This window comes from Branchiostoma lanceolatum, chromosome 13, assembly GCF_035083965.1.
Source record: "Branchiostoma lanceolatum isolate klBraLanc5 chromosome 13, klBraLanc5.hap2, whole genome shotgun sequence".
NCBI classification, from domain to species: domain Eukaryota; kingdom Metazoa; phylum Chordata; class Leptocardii; order Amphioxiformes; family Branchiostomatidae; genus Branchiostoma; species Branchiostoma lanceolatum.
Window position 1 is genome coordinate 16,322,565 of NC_089734.1, and position 18,199 is coordinate 16,340,763.

The 18,199-nt window shown below is 38.3% G+C and overlaps 1 protein-coding gene across 1 annotated transcript; it reads left to right on the forward strand.

The window, feature by feature from the left end:
- The first annotated feature begins 209 nt into the window (after positions 1-209).
- LOC136447728 (MAM and LDL-receptor class A domain-containing protein 2-like) lies at positions 210-16,893 on the forward strand. The gene is made up of 24 exons (XM_066446771.1): positions 210-425; positions 942-1,346; positions 1,540-1,599; positions 7,462-7,584; positions 7,883-7,989; positions 8,212-8,376; positions 8,614-8,701; positions 8,836-9,004; positions 9,133-9,284; positions 9,795-9,914; positions 10,062-10,199; positions 10,823-10,914; positions 11,205-11,360; positions 11,486-11,570; positions 11,715-11,843; positions 11,975-12,115; positions 12,312-12,403; positions 12,571-12,738; positions 13,028-13,121; positions 13,272-13,401; positions 13,653-13,765; positions 13,941-14,017; positions 14,218-14,395; positions 15,346-16,893. The coding sequence occupies exons 1-24, from the start codon at positions 371-373 to the stop codon at positions 15,858-15,860; spliced, it is 3,552 nt and encodes a 1,183-aa protein (XP_066302868.1). The 5' UTR covers positions 210-370; the 3' UTR covers positions 15,861-16,893.
- Positions 16,894-18,199: the final 1,306 nt, after the last annotated feature.

The following is an 18,199-nucleotide window of genomic DNA, read 5'->3' on the forward strand; positions in this document are numbered from 1 at the left end:
GTATTAAACCACTTCAAGTTTACAGCGTCGTTCGTATCAAGTGTCACATGTAGAAAGGCCCCAATACCTAAATACGCCATGCCTCTGACAGAGTAGCAGCTGAGTAATCTTTTACTGGTATGTTAATCACTGCGTCCTTTACAATGAGTTAGGGTCTATCACCTTTAACAGCTGCCGCCATACACGGCAAATATTTGTTAAGTAAACCCCTTTCATCGGTGGCGATAACAGTGCATGTTGGCTGGGACGTCGTACATTTCGTGACAATTTTCGGCAAGGAAGACTTCCTTGTGTTTCTGTGCCCGTGATACGGGATAGACAACTGTGGTAAACGTTAATTATGCGGTAGGCGCGTTTACTCAAAGCCACCATGAAGTCCAGTGCTGAATGGAAGTCAGCCGTATTAGGTTTCCTAGCTGTTATAAGTGAGTACACTTTGTCGTTGTTGTTATTTGAGTGAAATGGTACACTGGATTGGTGAAAGTGGTCATTTCTGTCGATGAATATCTAAAACTTTGTCACTTTGTGGGAACTCTAATATCGATTATCCTACACAATGAGTTACGGGAGGCGATTAATACAAATTTTGAGCGAAGCTGGTGTGTTATTCAAAGGGTCGTTATACTTGCAATACAGATACAAAATATAAACAACGCATTAACACGAAATACAGACATAGCAGTGCGTAAAGCGTTGCTTTATTACATGGGGTGATTTGAACCTTTGAATTTAGCCAAGTCTTCAATTTGAACAAAATAGAAGCTTGACCCTATTAGGAATATACTTTTACGTGCAGACGGTGTCCAGTTTTGCTATTAAGACAAACTCCAAACATATGAAGATTAGTTTTAAAGAGTCTGCAACATCCTTAAATAATCTACATGCACACCTGTCGGCATTAAGAATATCAACAATATGACTTTTTTCTTGGCTTGTTTTAGTGTTTATGACCGAGGCCGTCAGTACCGACCCCTGTTCAGACTACCACGAGATAAACCAAGTCAGACGGAGTGCAGCAGCCGAGGTGGAGGCAGGACACTCTCTCCTATGTGACAACACTTTATCAAAAGGCTGGTACCGGTTCATCAGTTATGTTGGCGGTGAGATCCCTACAACCTGTGTGGAGCCGTACCACTGTGGAACTCAGGTTCCTATATGGATGAACGGAACCCTACCGACAGACAGTACTGTAGTCAACCGAACGGTTTGTCCTAATTACGGTGTACCGGGGGACTGTTGTCCTTTCCCGTGGAACATCCAGGTCAAGCGGTGTGTGGATACACAAGGGGTTTTCTACGTGTACGAGTTGGTGCCACCGACAAGCTGTAATCAAGCATACTGTGCAGGTACGTATGTTTGGGTACTATATTATATTCTTAAATGAAATGGAACTTGATGTTTTTTCGTTTGTGTAACAGACTTTGAAAAACTGTTAATGCCTTACATATACTATGTTTTTGTCACAGTATGGCTGAAAATTTATTTAATTTTCTTTTTTTTCAAAGAAAGCATATCATGTAAACACAATCTTCTCTACAGGAACACTCCCAATATGTCCAGAGGGGGAGGTCTATGACCAATACAACAACGTCTGCCTGGGTAAGTACTTTTTTTGTTTTGTTTTGTTTTGCTTAGGCTATGTTGATTTGATTATATGGATAACATCCTCTATGGACCCCAAACCTGATAAGAGAGCGCGAATAAAAAAAGATCGGAAAAAAGAATTGCCTTCATTTTGGAATCTAGGATGAACAAAACTAAACAAACTGAGTTTTTAGTACACGCTAATATAGATTCTTTAATTTTGTTCCTTCAAAACTTATTCTTTGATCTTCGAATTCACTTGGGCATTCTACGAAAAGCATCCATTTTTCGAAATATCTTTTTGCAATTTATAGATTACTTTTTTTTCATTTTGCAGCAACTTCTGTATGGTTTACAATATGGTCGAAAACTTTTTTTGGAAACGGCCGAAAATTGATGCGCGCGCGGATGTCATTCATATAAGCAAATCAATATACATGGCCTTATTTCAGAAAATGTAAAACCGTATATGCTCATATATGGACGTCTAAAAGTGATAATATACCCTTCAGATATTTGACGCAAGCTACTGTCAAATCATTAGCTGTTACAAGCTAATCGAAGTGGGTTCCGAAATGGTAGAATATGTGATGAGGATCTGTTACAATACCAGAAATACATTTTTCTTGTTTTCTCTTATTCAAAATTTATTCAAGGAAGGAGATTTTCTGATTTCAAGAAATACATTATATCCACGAGTTAAATTTTTTTTCTTAGAATGTTTGTCTTGAAGTAAAATTATCTAAGAAAGGGAAGAGAAATATTCTAATATTTTCTTGAACATAAAAATAAAAATAATCTTGAAGTCAATAAAAACAAGAAATTTAGACTTGAATTTTTAGAAATTCTTGAGGGTGAAAGTCTTGTTGAGATTCACCACCAATTTTTTTTTTTGTTCTTTCTTGTTTTCTTAAGTTGAGAAAGATTTTCTTATACAAAGGAACGCAAGAAAATTCAAGAAACCTTCTGGGAGGTCTAAAGTCTATTTCAATTCTTACACAAAGAATTTTTTTCTTAAGTTAACTTAAACCAAGAAAGTTCAAGAAAATATCTCTAGCATGCTGCTTTACAATAAGAATTTTCTAGAAATATAAGAAAAATTGCTTTCTTCGGCCTAATATAAGATTTGTTTTTTTGTTTCGTCAAATTTTTATTCTTACAAATTCTTCCCATAAGTTATTTTTCTTGAAAATTTGATTCTACTAGAATTATTTTCTTGAACTTTCGTGGTTTAAGTTAAGAAAATAATTCTTAGATGCAAATCTTGTTTGTACTTAAAACAGGGATTCTTGTCTGTGCTTAAAACAGGGATTCTTGTTTGTGCTTAACAAAGGGATTCTTGTTTGTGCTTAACAAAGGGATTCTTGTTTGTGCTTAACAAAGGGATTCTTATATACAGAATAATATTCTTGTTGACAGAAACATTTTGTCCGTAGAAGGAAAAACAAGAAAATAAGAAAAACGATTTTTGGTAGTGTATGTAAAGTGTTCCTTGTTGTGAGAATTTCCATGGAAAAAATCAGAGTAATTCTTCATGTTTTGTCCACAAGTTAAATTAAGAAAAACGAGAAAAGCTAGAAAGACAAGAAAGTTATTTTCGGTGTACAAAAAAGCAGTGCAAGGAAAACGTTGTGCCATGTATTCAAATATGAAAAAACAAACATTAAATACTTCATATCAAAACAACCGTAGCTCCTGCAAAGAAAGATCACACGTTTGCTTATCTTGCCTTCAACAGCCAACATTCTTTAAAACTTCAAATAAATGGCATATACATGTACAGCTTCTTTTTCACATATTTGCATCATCATTTTGCCCCTTTGGTGTCGAAGGATATAGTACAAACAGGCTGCAGAGTCACTTATTTCTTCGCCTGTAAGGAAAGTGTGTCCCACTCTTTAATGTGAAACTATATTTTGTTGCACATTGATGAAGGTACATCTTTTATTTCCTGAATCCGTTGACCACTCACTGCAAATTTGATTTTTGTTTCCTTTTCCTAATGGCCGGGAATGTGTAATACATATATTATCCAATTGGGATGAATATTGACATTTATAGAGAGACTTGTAACTAGCATGCAATGGGAAGACCGATGCAGGCCTATTATGATCCACAAAAATACAAACCTCTGTTGCCAGAGCCAAATTTCTAGCCTTATTGAGCAAGTAGTATTGTGTTAGGGAAAAATGGGAACTGTTTTGGTGTAACAGCATTACTGACATGAAACTCCCTTAATTTATCTGATATCAAAGTTACTTAATTTATTTATCTGTCAGTTAGTACTTTATTATACATGAGTTCCAGGTTAGAGCTTATATTTTCTAATGTGTTTATGTTCTGATTCCACTATTTCTATAATTTTGTACTGCCCATATATTGCATGGATATAGATTGCAAAACTCTACTGAGATAAGACTTGACCAAGCCTGGTTAAGACCTGAAGTAGAGTGAACGGTAGGGTGGATACAAACCGCCATATCTCCAGTGCCGTAAGGCCAATAAGTTTGAAATTTGGAGGAAAATTTGCCTTGGTACCTCTCCTTCTAACCATGAATAAGATACTGGAAATAGATTCATGGTATTTTCATAATTCATAAATATAGGATCGTTATCATTTTTACATTAACTGACCTGGCAAGGTTGCTGCAAAGATCCTGGAATATAGAATTTTTTACAGGATGTAGTGATAGTCAGTTGCTACAAGGAGGTCTTCCCGGAAAATTAGAATACTGCTCAGGTTTAGAGAAATATTGATAATTTTGTTGTTTTGGATCATTTGGGGGGGGGGGGTGACCATAACTTTATCAGCTAGTATCTAAATATTGTAAGATGAAATAGATTTTTCGGAAAGACTTTGAAAGAAAGTAACTCCTTAGGCCTTGTTTGCGCCCAATTCCAACTTTATATGCCATAGCTACGAACCTATCTCAGCCTTTTAAGTCTAAAACCCTCAATTTTTCAGAGTTTGGTCTTCCTAGCCCATCCATCAATCTCACAGCCGCATATCTCTCAATAGAGTAATTGTTTTCACACCCGCTCATGAACTCATTATCTGCAATTATCTTAATTTATGCACAGAGGGCAGACAGCACAAACAGGGTGGCCACAGCATTCATTCAAGTCCTTTGAAAGACGTAGTCTGACCAGTCAAGGGGGATCTATATTGGAATAAAACTTTTGGAAAGAACTGTTGAGAGTGGAAATACCATGAAAAATACATAAACGGAACATAAGAACACACAAAGAACGTGAACAATTTACGTTGTACGCACACGGTACAGTACAGGACTGCCTGCACTAAACCTTGCATACGTTCTCATCGAGTCATAGAATACACCAATACACATTGTCTTTTGAAACAGGAAAACGTTGTACCCCTACAGAACAACAACGCTGTCAGCATTGCGACTTGAACCATAGAGATTTTGAAAGAAAATGAAATGCTATGGGTAAATGCATAGAATGGAATATTCATATCAGTTACATTTTGTTGTACACCGTAATACACGGTAGATTGTTTAGTAAAGATAGACTGTATTTCTATCTGACCCCACATCTCTAAGGCCATGAATTTTATCTCTTTTAGTCTTTACTTAGACTTTACCGTCTCCTATATGAGGCAAAAGTCGCTGTGTAATAAATTGTGTGCAGCAAAAAAAGCTGACTCCTACATATGCTATAAGACTACTTCTGTCTGACTGACTACAACAAAGAAGGAAAGAGACCTATAGTCAAATAGCAGCATATTCCCCTCGGCCTCAACTTCATTAATTAACGTAATAAGTTTCCAAATGTCCTTATGCGTTGGGCAACCCTGGGAGGGTCTACAGATGAACAAGCAAGTAACCGTTAGCCTGGATGCCATATGCATCTTATTATTAGGGCTCCTACGCTTGCTATTGTTTTACTTTCAGGGTAGCGAGTATAGGAGCCCAGGTAGTAATCGGACGTACACAGGCTATGTAACATGTAAATGTTCCTATTCAAACCTCCTTGGTTTATATAATATAGTGACCTCTTCGGCTGGGGAATTAATAGAGTCCTGCTCCTATGGTATAACGTCATCATTCTACACAGGTTTCACGTTTCGCGGTTTTTTTGACCGCGCCGGCTATCATGGCTTTAGGGAGAACATTTGCCGGGGGACTTTGGCCATGGAGGGTAACATTCGCAGCCTTATTAGACCCTATCTCTGTAGCCGACTCCTTTCGTACAATTGACTCTATTTTGGCCAATTTCTACTATTTTCCCAGCGACCCGCGGAGGATGGTAGAGCCTAGGGTTTCAGGGTCTAACTCAGTTCATCTGCACTCCTTTCATGTTGGCAATGGAGCTGAGAAGTTAGCCTGTGTTAGCCCAATGATGTTATATTAGACGTCCATATAACCTCATTGGTTAAAAGGTTAATGAAAAGTAGTAATTTTGAAAATACAGATAACTGAAGTTTTTTTCAGGGAAGTCTCTGCATTATTTGTCACTTCTGACATCAAAGCATACCTTTCTCTTTCAATTCAAGGTTACAAAATACCTGTCATTTGCATTTTTGTATAAGGCCTTTGTGATCTTACCTGACTGTGAACAAGACTCTTTGCTTCTCAGCTTTCTCAGATTTAGAGTCCCAGGATGTTTATGACAGTACATACAATGAACACAACTTGCAAAGCTAAACCTCACGTTCTCGCCTCGTTCACACATGGCAAAGAACTCCTTTGTTCACACCAATTATAGCTCATCAGCTTGACTAGAGTGCATTGTTGCCAATTCGTACCAAATATAAATGGCCACGATTTGGCAATCTGTGGTCTTTGTCTACAAATAACATGAAAAACAAACTCAACACACAGAAAAACTGTTTCCAAGCAACACTCTGGTTTGGTTGACTGCTATTTCCCGCACATACCGCCATCTTGGATGGAACGTTCTAACTTACTGTGCTCAGGGGGGCGCCTGGCAGGGTGTGCAATTAGCGCATAGGAATGCAAAATACAGGAGGAGCAGGGGGAGGTGCAACCACAGGAATTATCACCCAATTATAGCCTTTCTAATCGCACCTTAGCTCATTTCAATGCCATTATAATATATTAATGAGTCTTTCCTAGGGCCAGGCTTACCGGGTCTTAACTTACCTGAGAATATTGTTCTAACACATGTCGTAAAACATGCTCTTTGATAATATACCGTTTATTTGACATTTTCGAGGTTTTCTAGATTTAGGTTTTCACTGTTACCTCTTTGTGGGAACGCATCACACCACGAATATGCCCCCCCCCCTCAATTACCACTGATGTTTAAGCCATGAAGTCACTGCATGCTTGTGATTTTTACCGCGTTACAATACCTTATTGTCACGAACATAACTGACTTTACGGTAGTTTGTAATGGATACTGTATAACGAGCCCGAATGTGTTTGTCGATAGGTTAATTATTGACATAAACTAGTTTTTACATACACTTAGTGAAAGTTCTACAATACGGCTACTACATTTATTACGGCCCTCTTTCAACTGGAATGACTAAAGTTGGGTTTCTGTGATTTGATTTCAAATTGATAGGTTGGATATACTACATGACATGAAAATATGATTTAAAAATAAAACAACGGAATATACAAAACGAGAAAGATTTCTTTCCATGTACAGGATTAAATGTCATAATCAAATGTCTGGTCTCCTAGGGTTCGAAGTTTCAGTGGGCAGAGAGAGTAAAGCCCATTCACAATAACTGGCCCAGAGCATAGCAGGTTATCCTTTTCTCAAACATGATGTAATATTGGTGTCATACTCAAAGTGTTTTGTCTTTCTTGTCTTTGTGTCAAATTTCAAGATCGTTTATTCAACCTATTAAACTTTATAACCGGCCTGCGCCTTTTACAGAAACCCGACATCCAGTGCCCTGTGACTTTGAGGCTATAGGAACATGTGAGTGGCACCAACAGACGAATGACGATTTTGACTGGATGAAACAAACAGCCGGAGAAGGAGTCAATCTGCCAGCAGGTAAGATATTATCAAAACTGTTTATTGGGACCTCCAGGAAAGCATAGAATAGTAGGACAGTTTGTTTCTTTAATGTTTTCCTACATTTCTTTCAGAACAAATTTATTGAAGGAATTATTTTCTCTTCATGGATATTACAATAGACGTATGGGTTAATGATATTTTTCCTGCACAGGTCACATCAAATCACATTTAATATCATTGCAAGTATTTTTGTACAATACGTTTTACCTGTTCCTAATCATAGAAGATTGTGAAGCATCATAGGGGGACTTGAGAACTTTGTTTTCATGTTTAGCCGATGGACATTTCCTGTATGTTGGTAATGATGCCGGCCAGCAGCCTTCGGATATAGCCAGAATCATCGGTCCCGTTATTGTGCCGTCTGTGGTTCGCCCTTGTAATGTAAGTGTTCTCGTTAGTACTGTATAGCTTGCTAAGAAATGGTTTAAGGAACACATACACTCTACATAGACATAGCGGTTTCCTATAACGTTCTCCGTTCGTCCCATCAATGATTGTATATTGGGTAAAAACACCTGGCAAGTTTTTGATATGATAACAAATTCAACTCTTTAATTTTGTTCATAATTCTATTCTGATAAATTTGAACTTGCTTCTCTGCAGATGACGTTTAGTTATTACTTCTCCGGACCCGACGCCGGAGACCTGGATGTTATCACCAGGCAGTACTACACAGGAGTACAGAGACCGGCATGGCAGGAATCAGCGGGGACAACAAGGACGTGGTCACAAGTCACCGTGTCATTTCAGGAGCAAGACCCATTTCAAGTTAGTAATTTAGAATTTTAAATATAAACCCTTCATTTAGCAGTTGTTGTTGCACCATAACAAATATACTTTGTGTTGGGATAAGCACAAACAATAAAAAATTAAAAAAGCTACATTTTTAAGTGACGATGTAGTAGAAATTGTGTGTAATCGTGCCCCAACAAACACCTAAAATGATCGTGGTAATCACTATTTGTGATCCATGTTTATCTTATAATTTTAACATTTCCTTCACAGGTAATTATTCAAGGTGTAATCGGGTACGGGCGAGATGCCAGAATCGGTATTGACGACATTTCTTTCTCATGGGACTGTGTCCGAGAAGGTATGAACTGTTATCTACAACATATGGTTGTCTAAGATTTGTAGAAGATATTGGTGATGTAACGAAGGCTTTATGAATTTTTCCGATTTTTTGTGAAATTACTTAATAAACATGGCGTTTGTTTATTCATCTAGTTGACGGAAGCGTCCGTCTAGTTGACGGTGCGAGGTTCGATGAAGGCCGTGTGGAGATCTACTACAACCACCGCTGGGGAACCATCTGTAACATCGGCTGGACCCAGACTAGCGCTGATGTGGTGTGTGCTCAACTGGGGTACAGGACGTCTGTCTGGACAGATTCGAGGTATCTATTTTGTGATGGTGAAAAATAAACACATTGGCTGTTGCTTTACTTACTGCTTGAAGGCAATGCTCTACCGATATCTATGAAATGATATTTACCGTATTATTTCCGTACTTCCGTCCAAAAAGGTATCCTGCACCTGACTCGACACCCATCCTACTAGATGACGTCACATGCGACTCAAGAAACAAGTCTAGAATCACGGAATGTCGCACAAAGCCCTGGGAAAACTGGAGTCCACTTTGTAACCATGTCAGAGATGTGTCTGTGAGATGTGCGGGTAAGTATTTTTTGGTGATCAGATCTCTTCTTCCATGATTTCATAAGGCAGAAAAAATACTCAGTTAATAATTAAAGTAAATTCCCCACTTTAAAATACCTGAAATTGATAGTGAAATTTATATTTCTTGCAGCCTTTGATAGACCAACTCTAACTAATCACACAGCCTCCTCCATTTATACAATTACCAAGAAGCGAGAGGAAGTCGAAAATACTAGAGTATGCTAGATGTTTATGTACAGTAATACTCGTTAATATGTATATAATTGTTAACATGTGACCTGTGCTTGGTCCAGTGGGGCAAACATGTACAATATAGGTCTTCATTCATTCATTGATGATATTTGCAATTTTTTCTTCTTACTGGCATTACGAACAACACTTTTTATGTATCAGCAGTCATTTTGCGCAATGTTCAAAACTGATACAGGTTCTCATAATTCGGTTAGATATGTTAGTCTTGACACGCTAACAATGCAATGTTGACATACATTCGTTATCAAATTCAAGGTCAGTGGCATCAGTGCACACCAGACCAGTTTGTCTGCGACAACGCTGTCTGCCTACCTCCAACCACCCGTTGTGACTTCACAGACGACTGTGGTGATCGCAGTGATGAAACTGATTGTGGTAAGTGATCAATTTCATTTTTGTTGGCTAGCAAAATCAGAAACTGCTAACGTATTTTGGAGAAATGCCAATTGATTTTTCCTATTGTATTAATTTCTAATAATATCAGCCAATACATTCCAAGTCAAACCAATTTGTCTTGAATAGGAAGCTACCCAGGAAGATGTGACTTTCAGAACGACTTGTGTAACTGGGTCCAATTGAAAAGCGACACTACCGACTGGACCCGAGGATTCGGCGGGTCTGAGGCAGACGTTCCATTGGTTGATCATGAAGGTCAAACAGGTTAGTGACAATTGCATTACCGACTTAAAGGAAAAATTGTAACGACTTCCGGCTGTAGAGCATCAAGCTTAGTGATATAAAGATCAGTCAATCAATTTACGGTGGGGTTGGCCCCGGACTAAGTGGAAAAGATTGAAGGGAGACTGATTGCGGCTGCAGTGTGTTTCTACTTCTGCAGCAGCATAAACAGGTAACTACTACTACTGGCCCAGGACATGGGCCTCCCCACCACCAGTAGTTCCATACAATAGCTAAGGCGGCCATCACATCACTTTTGATGTTTATATTGTTCATGTTTTTTTTTTCTTTCATAACCGTTATTTAGCTTAATTTTTGCATTTTTGTTGTGGAGCACCACCACCGGCCGCCTTAGGCGTGCACCCTGGGCGATACCCATACCGGGTGTTGCCCAGTAATATAGATAGGATAAGATTTAAAGTTTGGTAGAAGTTATATACGTCTGTCTGATAGTTGTATGTACATTGTATTTTGTGTGTAAGCATTAGACATTTTACAGTCTACTGTAGGTGCAGCATTAGAAGTATGATTGAAATCTACAATAGCATTGCAATGGTACCCATATATGCTGGGATAGGAATAAATATACTGCCTCTTTACTATAGATGGATATTTCCTGTACGTAACTGGCTCCATGGAAACAACCGCCTACTTGTTACTTCCGACGTACTTCATTTCCAACGGTGTCAACTGTTCGGTAAGTGAACTTGTGCTTACCAAAAGTTTTGCGTTCACCATGTGTTATTCATGCTTTGTGTCAAACATTAAACTTATGGCAGATAGAATGCAAATCGTAGACCTTCAATACCAGAACACACAGATAGAAAAGAATCGCATACTGAAAAATGATAAGAATGATTTTCGCGTTGATAGAGGGCGTAAAGGTTTATAGTTTAACCTTTAATTCAGTCCATCGTATCAAGTTAAGGAAATTTTGAATGTTCCTTTAACGTATTGTTCATGCATAATATCCATACTTTTCTCCAGCTGCTGTTTCACTACTACCTGAACATTGGTGATGCAAGTCTGTCCGTTCGTGTTGCATCAAGAACGAATGCGAGGCTAGAATGGCAGCAAAGTGTTTCACATGGCCCGAACTGGCTCAAGCAAGAAGTGCCAATATCGGACACAACACCGTTTCAGGTCAGACAATGTTCGTGTATAGGACCATAAGAACATATACGCTTTGTGCAGCTAGTCTTGAATCCTTTGTTGATACTTATTTTATGTATCCTTTATACCTTTACACTGATTTTGCTTTGTTCTAGGTCTCCTTCCAAGGTTCTATTAGAACACCGTCGGCAGGGTCGATAGCGATAGATGACATAACGTTAACGCCAGGCTGCATCATTGGTACGATTTTGTCCAGTTTTCATGTTTTATGCAAATAGGGTAATGACATGACATATTATTCAATGCAAATTAAACAATTGTAGGTAAACCGTGGAACTTCTTTGCCTTGCTTTTTTTTAAATTGGGTTGATTTTCCTTTTTCAGATAACGATGGCTGTACTGAGACATCATCTACCTTTAAATGCGGCAGTGGCGAGTGCATCTCATTGAACTACGTGTGTGATTTTCAAGAGAACTGTGTGGATGGGAGCGATGAAAGGGACTGTAATAAAGGTATCTAACACTGTTTAGTCGCATACGTTCTACACAAATAAGATATATATGTAAGATAAACATATATGTACACTACATGTATAGCCTTTGGGAAATGCATGTTTAGTGACATATGTCTCTTGAATGCGCAGACCCAGGAAGATGTGCTTTTGAAGAAGACTTGTGCTCTTGGTCAGCTGGTTCAGGTGACATCGAATTCCAACGGGGCAGAGAATCAACAAGCACAAGTGGTACTGGGCCACAGGTGGACCACACTCATCAAAATCCATTAGGTACATTCAATCAGCAAAGCAATACTACTGTTGCCTTTGTACCTTCATAGTGACTGTGAATTATATCTACACGTTTATTCATATAATATAATCATTCACATCAATTGAAAAATTGCAAGATAAATAGAAATGGAATTGTGAGAATTCAATATTACAGGAAACTAACGTTTGATTTGTTATTCTACCTCCCATCCAGGTTTCTACATATTCATTGATTCTTCAGACAGCAAAGAAGGACAGAAGGCACAACTCATCAGTCCCGTGTTAACAGATGACTCACCATGCCAGGTGTGTATGTTAAATGATTTGTGATTTGATGATTTAGAGAATACCCAATGTTTATAAGAGCAAAAACAAAAAAATATGGAACCAATTGAGCTGTAAAGATCTGTTCCCCATTGCGGACAGGTTTACGTTTTGTATTCATGTTGTTGCTGCTTTCGTCTCCCGTCTAGTTTCGCTTCTTCTACCACATGCAAGGCCGTAACATCGGCAGTCTGCACGTTCTGGTTAAGGGGGTGGGTAATGAGTCAACGGAGGAAGTATGGCGACGGCAGGGCCAGCAGGGAAGAGGGTGGCTTTTCGGTTCGGTCAGCATCACATCCCACTACAGAAAATATCAGGTACTCAAAACCTAACTCTGGGATGCTTAGATGACTTTGACTCAAAAATCGCATACTAGCATATGTACGTACATTGGTTTTTCGAAAATTAGAAAGTTAGATATAATTTGTATTATTTTGTTTGGATAAAGCCAATGTGTATTTTTATGACCGGGCAATATGTTAGGATCTGACTGGATAAATTAATCATTTTACCCTTCCTAATTGGCGTTTCATGAAACATCCCTAGTCCTATTAATCCACCTATGGTTTCAATTAACTTATAAGCTGTGCGTTCTCCTATATGTAGGTTTACCTTGAGGCTGTAGTTGGGACTGGAGACCAAGGTGACATAGCTGTGGACGATGTGTCTTTCGCGACATATTGTGCTCTACAAACGGAAGGTAATTCTCTCAGATGACAAGCTGGTATATTGTTATTTACATAACTTATTGCATTTCAGTCATTAAAAAACATTATACCCTTGATGATTTTAATCAAAAACAAAAACAATATCGCCTTATTTTCTAATTTAGTGTGCTAATAACTCCTAGGTGACCAAGATGGATTGTCGTCCACAACAGTCATACTCATTGCTGTGTCCAGCGTGACAGTAGTTCTTGTAGGCATCGGTGTTGCTACCTTCATTGTCTATTGCAGACGTAAGAAGATAAAGAAAAAAAGGTGAGCAATGATAACAAATGTGAGATGCATTATACTTTTGTGATAACATATTTTGCTTCAAAATCTTAGCACTTTCAATGAAAAATCCATTTGTTATCTTTTATACTATATCGAAGAGTCATCTATTTCTTAGTTACATGAAAGCTACTCCATAAGGGTAGAGTTCTATATCGTTGGTAAGGAATCAAATGCCAAATTTGCGTTGTGACCTAAAAGCAACTCAACTTAGGTTATATCGTGTTCCTGCCCAGATACCACAACAACAACCAGAACAACAGTCACCAACTCAGACATTTGCCAGCACCACCACAGCGCGATGATGGTAACGTCAGAACCTACGAAGACTTACGAAGGAGCAATACAAGTAAGATTCAGCCTATCTAAACATCAGGCTTAGTAATGAAACACACATTAACTACCAACAATGGAATTAAAATTTCTTACTTTGGGGTAACCTTGAATCCAGAAGGAGTTAACATATTGTATTGATATATCATTCCTTCATTGCAATTCTATCTTATATATTATATATTCACCAGACAACTGTGAGTCCTTGGCTGGCGCAGGGAGGCGAGTTGAAGAGTGGTCTGTCACACGAGGGGAAAGGAAGGGACAGGCAAGTAGATCAATTTTATCATTTTACAGCAACAATGACAACTAAACATCAGACATTAAAGAAACGAAGCTAAAAGAGACAAGTAAATCGTTTGGGAACAAATGGGTACCGTTGAAAACTGTTCTAGCATTTTTTTGCATGTGTGTCGCACTTAACACGAAACATTAATTGGTGAATACATTTTGTTTTTACACATATAGGTTGAACAAATTGAACCTGATGGAGCCTACGCCATTCCTGCATACGCGTCATCTAAAGACCTGTTCTCAGTAGACAGCAGCAGCCAGGCGTCACTGGTAAAGAACACTGTTGGCATGGCAACGGATGGGAAGTCCAACGTGACGTGCGGGAACGATAATAACTACACAATGCTAGTCGGTAAGTATTGATTGGGACGAAACAAGCCAAAAGTTGGTATCACTTACAAATCCAGGCGTTACTCAAAAGAAATCCGTCTCATCCTTTCTTGCTTATTAGAAAAAATAATATATTCTATGTGAGCAAAGGACATATTTGCAACCTTGTCACATTGTCACAAGGAGTCGCGACATACTTGAGCACATTGTTTCTTTTAAACTTGATACTACATGTACGAGAAAAATATAGGATTCATATATCATGTAGTAGTAGTAGTACGTGCACAGGCCAGAACTGGCCCCTTGCGTAGGGTTATACCGCCCCTTTACGGGGTGACATACCCTTACGTTGGCAGTGATGCGCCAGATCTCCCGCCCGGGTGAATGATGTAAATCACCGTGTGGCTAATACGAGACGGAGGTTCGCCAGGCCTCCATCCGGGTGATTTGTAGTGAATCACCAACTCCAGATAGAAGGATTTGGACCATCGCACACCGGGGCATGCCCCTACTCTTTTTCGAAAGGTGTGGTGGGTTCTTTTACGTGCGTGGGGTGTGGCTCTCCCCAAACACGGGACCTCCATTTAACGTCCTATCCGAGGGACGTCCCTAACCCTAGAAGAGCTAGGTACTCATTTACACCTGAGTGAAGTGAGGATAGCCGTGTTAAGTGCCTTTCCCAAGTGCACAACGTCGGGGCGCAAGTTCGGACATGTCTCTGGGCGCACCTGGGATTAGATCCCGGGACCCATTGTTTGACAGCCGCGTGTTCTACAGTTGCGCCACACGACGCCACTATTATATTATGTATATAGTGGTTTAACTGGCTTTGTTGGCTTTGTATATTTATATGTTAACACTAACATGTGATATATCTATCACTTGTTTCCAAACCTAGACTGTCATGGTTTTCTGTTATATCATATTATAACTACAATATTCTCTTAAATGTTTGCATTTTTTTGCTTTTAGATGACCGACTTCGGAACTTTCTGAAGATAAACGGCTTCGATGACTACATAAACATCATGACGGAAAATCACTTCACGTATGAAAACCTTCAGTCCTGTAAAGAGGTAGACCTGATTAACTTTGGAATACCTTTAGATAAAGCACATGCCATTCTGACAGCCCTCCGTAGCGAGGGGACCTCCGAGAATGCTAGGTCCAATGAACTTGTTCCTAGAAAGTATATCTGCCCAATAAGCAACAGTGTGATGAAGGACCCTGTGCGTGCAAACGATGGTTGTATCTATGACAGATCAGCCATAACGGCTTGGTATGAACGGAACGGCTGTACACCAAACATGAAGGTTCACGGACTTGAACTTCAGCCAGTAGAAGATCTACGCGAGGAGACCGACAGCTTTCGCAAAAGGCGACAGAAAATGGCAAACAACAGACACCCTAGTCATGATGTAAGACCAGACTCTGCTCAGTCAGAATCATCCAGATGTGCCACTCCCATGACAGATGTGGACTGCTAGATGTATACAGAACGTTGGAATAAAAAAATGTTAGCTGCTGCTAACGTCCTTAGGTACTATTCTTTTAAAAGTCACTAAGCCTATTCTAGATGAGTAAACAGTGCTACGTCACTCGGAAGGTTACAAAAATGTGAGAAGGCCATTAGGAGGCAGACATTAGTGGCTTTCACAAAAGAGTACTTTGTATAAACTGTAAAATGCATTCATTTGATATCTTACTGGTATTTGTTGTATTTAAAAACAATTTGATGATTATAATCTTGCGATTTTGATAACTGTTTTCTTCTTGTATACAATTTCAATTAAATCATCTTAAAACGTCCTAAGATAGACAACGATGTCGCTTATCAGGATGCCAAAGGCGGCAAAAGACATTTGGGTCAACATACTGTATAATTTAAAGAATTAATCGCGTCTTTTACCGCCGTCATTTATCTCAGATGGCGATCTTCTATTTGGGCTTACGTGTGGTAGTGTGACTTAGGTATGACTGAGTATTAAATTATATTTACCCAGCTGAGAATTGTTGACTGTTAGAAGATTAAGTGACTCAACAGCGAAACATGAACAGCTAAACTTGTCAAAACGTTATAACCAACTAAATGTCAAATATATCATTCACATTGGTACAAGTATGCTATAAAGCATTCTGGTATCATGTTTCTTATTTTAATTCCTCATCAAATATATATGTCGCATATCGCATATATGTTGAAAATTCAGACCATGCCAATGCTACAGGTAGAATATTGTTTGCCCTTTCTAGAGATTGTAGACAGTAAGTAAGCATGACTAAGAACTAACTTTTCGTCTGCTATACAGCATGCAAGATAAACAGCACTAATGTTCTGTAGTCCAATTTTATAAAAAAAACATAACAACAAATGGGGGAAAATGATACACGCATCTAATTAAGATTTCGTTTTTTGTCCTCTTTATTGACGCTATGCTAACAATATGTTTTTGCATGTCAATATTTTTTTTTGAAATTTTGATCAAATGTAATAACTGTTATTCTTAGTTGATATTGTTTTCGGCCATATTTATTTGCCACTGATCAGTAATTATTGTTTTTTTGTTACATGTTCTGATAGTTTTGTTGATATGGAATTTTTATATTTCATTTGTCAATGTAAGTTCTGTTCGATTTCAATGTTCTGTAATCTTTGGTTCATATTATTTTTGTTATATTTATTTGCCAATGATACTGTTATCATTATTTTCATGGATATTAATTATAGCTCATTTCTGTTCCACCTTTACTTATTGTTTTGGATCAGTGGCTTATGTTATATTTCTGTACTTTGTTTTCCCCTTGCTTTGTATTATGTGTTGTTCATTTTGTGAAATGCAAGAAAAAAAACTTAAAATATAAACATAAAATTACAGAATCGATTATCTTTGTTAACACTTTTGCAGTGTTGAGTAATATCAATAAAATACACCTGACACTTAATCGCAGTATCGGATCTTTTTTTTTCAGTTATCCATACAAATTGGGTTGATCATTTTTCCTTAACACTGAGGCAGAGAGGTTGGTGTTTTTATGACATCACCGAATACATTTATATCCATTTTTTTTTATTCGCAAATGTTACAGGCCATAACATCGACTCTCAGGTAGCATTGTCGATATTTGAGAGTCTGCTATTTTTGACAAAGATATACATTAATAAGTGCATTGTTAATCTCCTATAGGAATGCACACATCAGATATCCAGGTGTTATAGACATTCTAGAGACGACATTGATTATATCTATATTTATTTCTCTTATGGCAGTTTACAATGTGATTTGATTTTGCCTAGTACACAAATGCAACGCATATTTCACCAGGGTGCTTAAGGTCTATTTTATGGCAGGACGTGTTTGGGGTTACTTTTCTGCGACCTTCCATTCTTAATTGAAATGCTGCGATGTTCGTCTGTTAAGTTTGACCAACTGGATAAAATCTTGGTCCCTGTTGTCAAATGTCCGACCGCTGATATGTTAATATACATTAAGACTGATATATCACTACATCTATGTTATCGTTACAGAAAATTACACTGGTAATAAAAGATGAATGTAACCTCATAATCTTTTTGAGGGCGGTATTGGAAGGTGGAGCCAAGCACTCTCTTTTCAACGCCTTTACCTCTGGATGGCGTGTGAATCATGTAAAGTTCCATTCCCAAGGGCACAACACCGGTGACATATGATTCGATCCCAAGACCACTGAATTCGTTTTTTTTTTTTCTGGGCAAAACACGAGTCTTGGTTCTTGGCAACTATTATGACTTCAATAACACCGAACGGCCTTCCCTCAACACAAGTACGTCTTTAAACCACTTGCGTAA

What these genes read in the sequence shown, in the direction of transcription:
- LOC136447728 (XM_066446771.1), top strand. Translation starts at nt 371, where the DNA reads ATGAAGTCCAGTGCTGAATGGAAGTCAGCCGTATTAGGTTTCCTAGCT. An exon ending in TGATCATGAAGGTCAAACAG is followed by an intron (nt 10,200 to 10,822) that starts GTTAGTGACAAT and finishes TCTTTACTATAG; the next exon opens with ATGGATATTTCCTGTACGTA. An exon ending in AACGCCAGGCTGCATCATTG is followed by an intron (nt 11,571 to 11,714) that starts GTACGATTTTGT and finishes TTCCTTTTTCAG; the next exon opens with ATAACGATGGCTGTACTGAG.